Below are 12,059 nucleotides of genomic sequence, written 5' to 3' on the forward strand. Positions count from 1 at the left end.
TGTGTGTTTGTGAAGATGTGGAGAAACTAGAACTATCACACACTGCTGGTAGGAATGAAAGTGGGAAACCACTTTGGAAAACAGTCTGTTTCTTAAAATGTTAAGCATACATCAACCATATGATGCAGTCCTTTTATTATTAGGTATTTAATCAAGAGAAATGAAATCATGTGGTCATACAAAGACTAGTACATGAATACATACAGAAGCTTCACTGTAATAACCAGAATGGGAAATCATTCTGTTGTTCCACAGATGAGTGGTAGAACAAGCAGTGGTATATCTGTACAATGGACACTAATCAACAACAGAATGAAATGCACTATTGATGCAAGTTACAGTGTGGATGAATGTCAACATAATTATGGAGTAAAAGAAGATAAATCTCCAAAAAGTATGATTCTTTCATACTACATTCTAAAAATCCAATCTAATCTATATAGTTGCCTGGGGTGGGACAGGAGTGTGAAGGAATGATTACAAAGGGACACAAGGTAACTTTTGGGAATGATGAATATGTTCATAATGTTGATTGTAGTGATGGCTTCATAGATGCATCCATATTAAAACATTAAATTTTAGACTTTAAATATATATAATCTTAACTGTATGTCAATTATCTCTAAATAAGGCTATTAAAAAACTTAAATGTCATGTCCCAATTTCCAAAGCAGCATTATTTAATAGTCAAGACATGGAGGCAACCTAAGTGTCCACTGACAGATGAATGAATAAAGAAGATGTGGTATTTCTAAGTAATGGAATATTACTTAGACATAAAAAATGAAATAATGCTATTTGTAGCAACATGGATGGATCTGGAGGGTATTATACTTGGAGAAATGAGTTAGACAGAGAAAGACAAATAACGTATATTATCACTTATAAGTGGAATCTAAAAAATAAACAAATGAATATAATAAAACAGAAACAGACTCAGAAAGAACAAACGAGTTGTTACTAGAGAGGAGAGGGAAGGAGAAGGACAAAATGGGGAATGGGATTAAGAGGTATAAACTATTATGTATAAAATAAATAAGCTACAGGATAGACTGTATTACAAATTATTGTAATAATATTGTCATATTTTTTTAAATGGGGTATTAGCTATAAAAATGTAATCACTATGTTGTATCTGAAACCAATACAGTGTTGTAAATTAATTATAATTAAATTAAAAAAACTACTTAAAACAGGGAGGAGACAAGATGATGGAAGAGAAGGACTTGAATTTACCTGCTCTCACAAAAACACCAAAATCATAACTGTTGAACCACCATTGACAAAAAGACTGGAACCTTCTAAACAAGATATTCTACATCCAAAATCAAAGAAGACACAATGAGAGAGTAGGAGAGGGTGCTTTTGCAATATAATCAAATACCATAGCCACCATGTGGGTAACCCACACACTGGAAAATAATTATATCTTGGAGGTTCTTCTACATGAGTGAGAATTCTCAACCCCAAGTCAGGCTCCCAAGCCTGGGGATCTAGCATCAGGAGGAGCCTTGGGAGCATATGGCTCTGAAGGCCAGCAAGGCTTGAGTGCAGGAGCTCCATAGGATTGGGGGAATTAGAGACCTCACTCTTGGAGGGTGCACACAAGTTTTCAAGTGGACTGGAACCCAGGGCAAAGCAGTGACTCCATAGGAACTGGAGCCAGACCTAACTGTGTCTTGGAGGGTCTCCTTGGGAGGCAGGGGTCAGCTGTGACTCATTGGGGCAGAGACTCCAGGGAATATTCATCAGAATGAGCTCTCACATCAGTCGCCATTTTGATACTGAGAACTGGCCTCAGCCAACAGCCTATTGGGATGTATCAGGCCAAAAAACCAACAGGGTGGGAACACAGCACCATTGACCACCATACAGGCTGCCTAAAGTCGTCCTGAGCCCAGAGCCATCTCCAAACACATGACTTGACATAGCCCTGCCCACTAGAGGGGTAAGACCCAGCTCCATCCACTAGTGGGCAGGTACCAGTCCTCCAAACCAGGAAGCCTACAAAGGCCTCTAGATAAACATAATCTACCAGGGTGCAGATACCAGAAACAAGAGGGACTACAATCCTATAGCCTGTAGAACACAGGCCACAAACACAGAAAGTTAGATAAAATAAGATGGCAGAGAAATATGTTAAGGAAAAAGATAAAACCCCGGAAGAACAACCAAGTGAAGTGGAGATAGGCAATCTGACTCAAAAAGAATTCTGTGCAATGACAGTAAAGATTATCCAAGATCTCAGGAAAAAAAAAATGGAGGCACAGACTGAGAAGACAAATGTTTAAAAAAAAAATCCAGAAGATTTAAAAAACAACAATTACCAAAAGGGGATAAATGGTAAAACAACTGAAATGAAAAAGACACTAGAAGGAATCAATAGCAGAATAAATGAGGCAGAAGAGTGAATAAGTAAGCTGAAAACATATTGGTGGAAATCACTGCCTTGGAAAAGAATAAAGAATGAAAAGAAATGAGAACTCTGGGACAACATGAACTGTACCAACACTCTCATTATAGGGGCCCCATGAGGAGAAGAGAGAGAGGGCCTGAGAAAATATTTTAAAAGATAATAGCAAAAAATTCCCTAATATGGGAATCACTCACTCATGTCCAGGAAGCACAATAAATACCATAGAGAATAAACCCAAGGAGGTACACCATGAGACACATATTAATCAAACTGATCAAAATTAAAGACAAAGAGGAAACATTGAAAGCAGCTACAGCAAAACAACAAAAAACACACAAGGGAAACCCAATAAGGTTATGTGCTGATTTTTCAGCAGAAACTGCAGGCCAGAAGGAAGTGGCATGATATACTTAAAGTAATGAAGGAAGGAAAAAATCTACAAACAAGAATACTCTACCCAACAAGGCTCTCATTCAGGTTTGAAGGAGAAATCAAAAGCTTCACAGACAAGGAAAAGCTAAGAGATTTCAGCGCCACCAAACTAGCTTTTCAACAAATACTAAAGGAACTTCTCTAGGTATAAAAGAACAGGCTACAGCTAGAAACAAGAAAACTACAAATGAGGAGACTCATAGGTAAAAGCAAACATACAAATTATAAAGGTAGGAAATCTCCACAAATAAATATGATATCAAAACAAGCAATCATGAGAAGAGGAGGGTACAGATGCAGGATACTGGGGATGCATTTGCAATTAAGAGAACAGCAACTTAAACAAATTTGTGTATATAGACTGCTATGTCAAAACCTCATGGTAATTGTAAACCAAAAATCTACAAAAGATACACACACACAAATAAGAAAGAACAATCCATACACAATACTAAAGATAGTAATCAAACCACAAACCATGATCAAGAGGGATTTTTTCCAGGAATACAAAGATTTTTCAACATCTGCAAATCAATTAGTGTGATACACTGAAGAATAAAAACCATATGATCATCACAATATATGCAGAAAATTTTTTTGATATAATTCAACATTTATTATAAAATACTCCAGAAAGTGTACCTAGAGAGAACCCACCTCAACCTAATAAAGGCCATATATAATAAACCGCAGCTAAAGTCATAGTCATTGGTAAAAAGCTGAAAGCATTTCCTCTGAGATCAGGAACAAGACAAGGATGTCCACTATCACCCTTTTATTCAACATAGTTTTGGAAGTCCTACTCATGGCAATCAGAGAAGAAAAAGGAATTAAAAAATCCAAATTGGAAAAGAAGAAGTAAAACTGTCATTCTTTGCAGATTACATGATACTATACATAGAAAACCCTAAAATGCCACTAGAAAATTACTAGAACTCATCAATGAATTGGGTAAACTTGCAGGATACAAAATTTATACACAGAAAAATCTTATGTTTGTATATACTACCAACCATCAATAAGAAAGGGAAATTAAAGAAACAATGTCATTTACCACTGCATCAAAGAGAATAAAATACCTAGGAATAAACATACCTAAGGAGGTAAAAGACCTGTACTCTGAAAACTATAAGACACTGATGAAAGAAATCAAAGATTACACAAATAGATGGAAAGATATACCATGCTCTTGGACTGGAAAAAACATTATTGCCAAAATGACTATACCACCCAAGGCAATCTACATATTCAACACAGTCCCTATTAAATTACCAATGAAATTCTTCATAGAACTAGAACAAAAAAATTAAAATCTGTTATGGAAAGAAACACAGAAGACCATGAATAGCCAAAGCAATCTTGAGAAAGAAAAATGGAGCTGAAGAATCAGGATCCTTGACTTTAGACTATACTACAAACTACAGTCATCAAGGCAGTATTGTACTGGCACAAAAACAGATACACAGATCAGTGGAACAGGATAGAAAGCTCAGAGATAAACCCATGCATCTATGGGTTTGACAAAGGAGCTAAGAATATAAAATAGAGAAAAGTCAGTCTCTTCAGTAAGTGATGCTGGGAAACTGAACAGCTACATGTAAAAGAATGCAATCAGAATAATCTCTAACACTATGCACAAAAATAAACTCAAAGTGTATTAAAGATATAAATTTAAGACCAAATACTATAAAATTCTTAAAGGAAAATATAGGCAGAATATAAATCACAGCAATAATTTTTTGGATACACCTACTAGAGTAATGAAAATAAATAAAAATAAACAAATGGGACCTAATTAAACTTAAAAGCTTTTGCACAGCAAATGGAACAAATAAAAAAAATAAATAAACAAGGAGTTCCAATTGTAGCTCTAATGAACTCAACTGGTATCCATGAGGAATGGGTTTGATCTCTGGTCCTGCTCAGTGGGTTAAGGATCTGGCCTTGCTGTGAGCTGAGGTGTAGGCCACAAATGTGGCTCAGAACTGTTACTGCTGTAGCTGTGGCATAGGCCAGCAGCTGCAGCTATGATTCAACCCCTTGTCTGGGAACTTCCATATGCCATGGGTGTAGCCCTTAAAAAAAAAAAAAAAAACAAAAAACAAAGGAAAAGACAACCCACTGAATGGAAGCAAATATTTGCAAATGAAGTGACAGGCAAGGGATTAGTTTCCAAAACATACAAATGGCTCTGGCTCCTTCAACTGTATATCAAAAAAATAAACAACCCAATCAAAAAATGAACAGAAGATATAAGTAGACATTTCTCCAAAGAAGACATATGGATGGCCAAAAAGCACAAGAAAAGATGTCCAACACCACCAATTATTAGAGAAATGCACAGCAAAACTACAATAGGGTATCATTTCACTCCTGCCATAATGGCCGTCATCAAAAAGTGTACAAATAATAAATGCTGGAGAGGGTATAGAGAAAAGGGAACCCTCCTATACTGTTGGTGGGAATGTAAATGTGTACAACTACTATGGAGAACAGTATGGAGGTTCCTTAATAAACTAAATATAGAAATACCATATGATCCAGCAACCTTACACTTGGGCATATATCTAGAGAAAATCATGATTTGAAAAGATACATGCACCCCAATATTTATCGCCACTCTATTTGTAATAATCAAGACATGGAAGGAATCTAAATATCTATCCATGGAGGAAAGGATAAAGCAGATTTGGTAAATATATACAATAGAATATTACTCAGCCATAAAAATGAAATAATGTCATTTGCAACAACATAGATGGACATAGGGATTATCATATTAAGTGAAGTAAGTCAGAGAAAGACAAATATTATATGATGTCACTTATTATATGTGGGACCTAAAAAATAATGCAAATGTTTCACAAACCAGAAACAGGCTCACAGACTTTGAAAAATAACTTATGGTTACCAAAGGGGAAAGGCAAGGGGAGGGATAAATTAGGAGTTTGTGATTAAAATATACACACTATTATATATAAAATAGATAACCAACAAGGACCTACTGTACAGCACAAGGAACACTACCTAACATTCTTTTTTTTTTTTTGTCTTTTGTCTTTGTTGTTGTTGTTGTTGTTGCTATTTCTTGGGCCGCTCCCGCGGCATATGGAGGTTCCCAGGCTAGGGGTTCAATAGGAACTATAGCCGTCGGCCTACACCAGAGCCACAGCAACGCGGGATCCGAGCTGCATCTGCAACCTACACCACAGCTCACAGCAACGCCGGATCGGTAACCCACTGAGCAAGGACAGGGACCAAACCCGCAACCTCATGGTTCCTAGTCGGATTCGTTAACCACTGCGCCACGATGGGAACTCCTAATATTCTGTAATAACCTATATGGCCAAATAATCCGAAAAAGAATGTAGATTTATGTATATGTATAAAACCGAATCACTTTGCTATACACCTGAAACAAAACATAGTAAATCAACTATACTCCAATATAAAATAAACATTTTATTAAAAAGCTTCTGGGAGTTCCCTCATGGCTCAGCGGTTAATGAACCTGACTAGGATCCATAAGGATGCGGGTTTGATCCCTGGCCTCATTCAGTGGGTTAAGGATCTGGTGTTGCTGCTGTGTAGGTTATAGGTGTGGCTCAGATCCCAAGTTGCTATGGCTGTGGCCTGGGCTGGCAGGTGGAGCTCTGATTCAACCCCTAGCCTGTAAACTTCCATATGCCATGGGTGTGACCCTTAAAAAGCAGAAAAAAAAAAAATACTGTCTAATATATGTCAAACATATCTAGATATGTATTATTCTTTTTCAAAAAACAAGGATACTTATCAAAAATGAATACCCTGATTTAAATGAATATAAATTTCTGATACATGTTAAAAACAAAATTATTGAAAATCATAATTGAAGGAGTAAAAATTTTAAAAAATGAGACCATTTTGGTATTCTATTTTATACTATTGTATATTCACCAATTAAACTTGTAAGTATAATAACTCTTGGCTATATCTAGTATTGGTAATATGTGGGGGGAATAGGAAGTCTCATATAGTGCTGGTGGATATATACATGGGTAAAACTTTTTTGGAGGGCAATTTGACAACATAAAGCAATAACCTAAAACATACAAACTTTTGGATATAATAATTCCACTTCTAGAAGTTAATTCTAAGAGGGATGTACACAGGATTTAGAAATAAGAATATTCATATCGATGTTTTTATATTAACAAAAGATTGCACAGAACTTAAAAGTTCAATATTAGAAAATTAGTTCAATAAAATATAGATCCTCCTACAAATGCAGCCATCAAAAATAAAACTGTAGAAAAATACCGAGACATGGAAAGATGATTTTTATATACCATTAAATGAAAAAAGTTACAAGCATTATGATTTGTAAAAGTTAGAATATGATTTCACTTTAGACAAAAAATACATATAATACATAATATATATTAATGGCTAGGAAAAAGATATTTTGCACTGGTTACTTCTTGGATAGATAATTAAAGATCATATTCATTTTTTTCTTTTTGCTTCAATTTTTAATTACTCTACAATGAAGACACATTGCTCTTATAATAAAACTCCAACACAAGTTATTTTTCATAAAATATCAATGCTAAAAACATATAAAATGATACTGTGAGAAATATTAGTCTTAGGCCTTAGTGGCCAAAAAATATATTTAACAGAAGACTGAAAAAGTGTCTGGGTGCTATGGGGAGGCCTGAGATGCTGCTGCTCTGAAAATGTGGCCCTGTGGGGTACGCTTGGGCCTGGACACCAAAGGCAGTGGCATGGGCGTTGGCTTTGCCCAGAGCAGTTGGCACAGTTGAGCCTTCCTGCTCAAAGGATAGGTGGAAAACAAGGACAGAAAATTTAGCACCTGCCTTGCCTGGGACAGTGGATTCAGTTAGCCTAGGTCCACCCTGCACGGTCAGGCCTCCACTGGGCCTTTTCCATGTCTATGTCATACAGAAAAGCATGTAAAAGCAGCAGGGGACTCCCCAGTTCCAAGTCTTCATTTACAATATGGGAAGTGAGGCCCAGATGAGCCCATGCACGTGTCACTCCATCAACGTTCCATCCTGAATGTTGTAGCAGTGGCTTAAAGTGACATCAATACCAGAGTGTCTGAAAACTAAAACAGCCATTTCTGGAATAGGCTTCCCCTTCTGGGGAGCTCAACACTCAGAACTTTATGGAGAAGAGTTAGCTCTGACATATGGCTTAAAAATCCCCAAATCTCCCTTCTCCCTTTCCTCCCATGAAGACATGAGAATCCAGGTTCTTGAATTATTGTCCCTGTGCTACAGAATCAGGGAGTTCTTTGAATCTGTTGCAGCCAAATAGCCATGTAGATGAGAGAAATACATACAAAGGAATCTCAACCAGTACTGGCTATAATGGGGTTGGCAAAAGGCTTTCATCCTATAGTTCAACTGCCAACGCGAGTGGTGGGAATGTTAACATGAATTCCAAGGTAGAGCCTGGGCTGAGTGAGTGTCATGATTGATTAGGGGTGTCTTGGATGGGGAAGGGGTGATTAACAAGTATCTTTGCCACATATTTCCATTCTGATCTAGAACATCTGTTAGCCTCAAAATAGTGTTTCTTTCTTTTTTTTTTTTTTTTTGTCTTTTGTCTTGTTGTTGTTGTTGTTGTTGCTGCTATTTCTTGGGCCGCTCCCGCGGCATATGGAGGTTCCCAGGCTAGGGGTTGAATCGGAGCTGTAGCCACCGGCCTACGCCAGAGCCACAGCAACGCGGGATCCGAGCCGCATCTGCAACCTACACCACAGCTCACGGCAACGCCGGATCGTTAACCCACTGAGCAAGGGCAGGGACCAAACCCGCAACCTCATGGTTCCTAGTCGGATTCGTTAACCACTGCGCCACGACGGGAACTCCAAAATAGTGTTTCTTCATTAAATCTCTCCACTATTGATACACATGCTTACAGAATGTCAGATTGAGTTTGTCAAATATTACTTTAACCACATCATTCTCCTACTTAAAAATCCTTTAAAGAGCTCTCCCCACTTCCCACATAGCAATCCTACTTCCATAGCCTAATAATCAAGGTCCTCCACAATTTGATGCTATTGACCATTCTAAATTCTGAGCAACCTTCCATACAATCTCCTCTCTGGCCCTTCTTGTACCCAGAACCCACAATCTGGTCTAAAAGGGCCACCAATGGGAGCCAGGGATGGAAGTCGCCAATGGGACTAACAGATCGGGATGAGCCACTAGCTGGGGAGGTTCAAGATGGAGGGAGGCTATTAGAATGTCTGCAGTAGGGGTTGGAGTCACAGCTGAGTGGACAAACTCTAGTTGAGACTTGCTCCTTCTGAAGGTCTGGTTTATATTCTAGATCAGCTGCCTGTCCTCAGCTTTAAAGCAATGGGGTTTTACAGCTGTTTCAGAACAGACACCTGATCCATATCCCATACCTTTTCATCTCTGGGCTCATGGCACCTTCCTTATCTTGAGTGCCTGTTTCCTTTGCACCTATTTGAATCCCCGCCCTCCATCCTTCAGTGCTTAGCTCCAAAGAATAACAATGAGGTTCTGGTCCATCTCAACTGCCCTACTTCTTAAAGTCCTGATGCTTGACATTCCTGAAGTCATCTCCACAATTCCTTGTGGATCTGTCCTAGTTCTCTGGTATTGGCAAGACCCTGACATTCACCATTGGAGTCCATTTTGCCCACACAGTTACATTACGGATACTGGTTCATTCAAGTGGAGTGGTCTGAGGGCGAGCTAGGGAAGAAGGTGTTTTTTAACTCTTAGATTTAAATACGAGTCTGAGGTAACAAAGCACCATAAACTAGGAATAGAATGCAGCAGCATAAAGCACAATAAATTCTATCGTCCATGGCTAAAATAAGACAAAATATTATTTCAGAATAAGGGAGAAAGAAAATAAAGCTATCATAGAAAAATATGAGCAAGTTAAACTTTCCAGCATGCTGAATGGCACCTGAGTGACCTAAGAGTTATTGAACTTGAAAATAAACAACTGCGGTGCATCTTGCTAGTGACTGGGCTATGATGAAGAGTTACAACAATTTCTCATAGTGATGGGCCTAAAATAAAAAGTTTACAACACACACATTTAATTTAGAATAAATTCACCATTTGTGTGCCAAAAAAAAGAATCAGCAGCAAGTTTAAATTTCTATGAATTCTGATCAACATGATGTGGAAAACACAACACCAAGTTTGCGTTAAGTTAAAAGAAATAGAATAAGGCTACTCATTACCTGTGTTTTATTTTTACCCAGATCAGAAACAGAGAAATCAATAGATTTTTCCCTATGCTTAATGCATTCTTTGCTAATTTCAGATAATAAGAAAACTGAAAAGTAATCTTTCTGTAATTACTCTAAAGATAACTAAGCCCTATGGCCATATTAAGTTATCACCAGTATGACTGGGAACCTATTGGCCTCCTGCTCCCTGATAGAGGATGAGAAGAGTAGAGGAACTTTCAACACTGATCCAGGGGAATAATTCTAACTACCACGACAAACATTTGGGGCCATACATAGAATGGCATTTCCTCCATTTCGTAGGCCATTTTTTTCCCCAGGCCTTTGAAGGCAGAGGACTTCTTCTCTACCTTGACCATCTCCAGATACATGTTGGAAGGTAGAGGTTGTTATGGCCTCTCCATGATTCTGGGGTGAGAGGTCCAGGATCTGGATGCCCTTGAACAATTCTCTGCTACAAGAGGGTGCCAGCCATGTGGGCAATAACTTGGCAGAGGTTCCCAATGACAGATGCAGGGAAATTGTACCTGGTGGGGTTATTGAAACACCTGCCTTGTGGAGTCTGTCTGGGTTGGTTTTTGGTCCTACCTACAGAAGGAGGCTTAAACAGACTGCCTGGCTTTGGGGAGGTACTGATATTGCAGTTTTCTCCTTGAAAGCTGCTTATAGCTCTAATTTAGGTAAGATGGGGTCAGGGGATGGTGGTACTGGGATACTATTGGCAAGGGCAGAGGAGGTATAGGAGCTCTTCTTTACTGTATCTGCCTCCAAGCTTTATCTGCCTCCAAGTTTGGGTGTCAATCTGATTGAGAGGAGGACTGTGGCATCAGTCCAGGAGGATTCAGAAAGGAGCCATGTTGGACTCTGGACAAGCTAGAGTCCAGATTAAGAATTGCATTTGCCTCCTCTGGAAAGTCAGCCAAGTTTCCACTGGTGAATCTGGATTGTGTAGGCAATTTAGTGATTTCCTGTTGGCTACCCCCCAGGGCTGCCTCCCTCCCACCTGCAAGCAGTCACCCATCCATAAATCCTGTCCAGCCCTGGACTTCTGCCTAATGTTCCAGAGGGTTGGACTCACCAAGGAGAGCAGAGTTCCCAGGATCCAGGACCAGCTGTGTTCCCAGAGGAGATGTCAGCACTGAAGGAAGGTTCGGTCCAGTGGCTGAGAGCATGGCCCTGATGTCTTCCAAGTGCACGGGGACGTGGGGGGGATCTGTGAGAAGGCAGATGGTGAATCAGGCAGGTGAAAGTGTGAAGGCTGCATTACGTGGAGAGGGAGAGATGGGCAGGCATGTGTGTCTGTGTGTAAGGCAGGCATTATGATTGGTACCTTTAACATCATTTCTCCTATAGAGAAGGTGTTCCTATCAAGGTGAGTCTGAATTTCAAACATGATATTTGATGCCTGAAACAGTAAGATCTGTAGCAAGTATCAGACATGTTGATTCCTGGAGTGCCTTACTGAATACCACTTTATACCATGTCACTCTATAAATGTGTAGGTAAATTAAACTGTATTATAGACATTTTAAAAAAGTCAACACTTCTCCAGCATTTACTATACACCAGGTCCTGTGCTAAAAGTATTTTTCATTCCTTTTTTTCATTTAACTCTTATAATATCCTTTAGAGGGAGGTGCTTTGTCTCCACAGATCAGAACATACCACAGGAATTTATTTAAAAGGATCCTATGAGTGGCTTTTTCTATGAAGAAAAGGGTCCAGCTATGAGGTTGGAATGTGCTTTGTGGTCTAGTACAGATAGGATCATATAAGCCTGACAAGGATGATTTATTATTCAAAATATTTAAGGAGTCAGGGCTGATGTCATCAGGAATCATAGACCTAAAAGTGATAAAAATGGGCAATACAGTGGCTTGGTTATTAGTTCTGCTGAACGAATAAAGAGGGAAGCACCTGCTAAACCTAGTGGCAGGAAGATCCCAGATTTTCCAGGGGTGG

At 38.8% G+C, this 12,059-nt stretch overlaps 1 protein-coding gene across 3 annotated transcripts in view; it reads right to left on the bottom strand.

Annotated features, from left to right (window-relative positions):
- ADAMTSL1 (ADAMTS like 1) overlaps positions 1–12,059 on the bottom strand; it is a 1,007,583-nt gene that overhangs the window by 81,095 nt on the left and 914,429 nt on the right. For all 3 annotated transcript variants that reach the window (XM_021074260.1, XM_021074267.1, XM_021074276.1), the window contains one exon: positions 11,176–11,310. In XM_021074260.1, coding sequence (XP_020929919.1) covers positions 11,176–11,310 — 135 coding nt within the window. The remainder of the gene's footprint in view (positions 1–11,175; positions 11,311–12,059) is intronic.

The sequence above is a fragment of the Sus scrofa genome, chromosome 1 (genome assembly GCF_000003025.6).
Source record: "Sus scrofa isolate TJ Tabasco breed Duroc chromosome 1, Sscrofa11.1, whole genome shotgun sequence".
In the NCBI taxonomy this organism is placed as follows: domain Eukaryota; kingdom Metazoa; phylum Chordata; class Mammalia; order Artiodactyla; family Suidae; genus Sus; species Sus scrofa.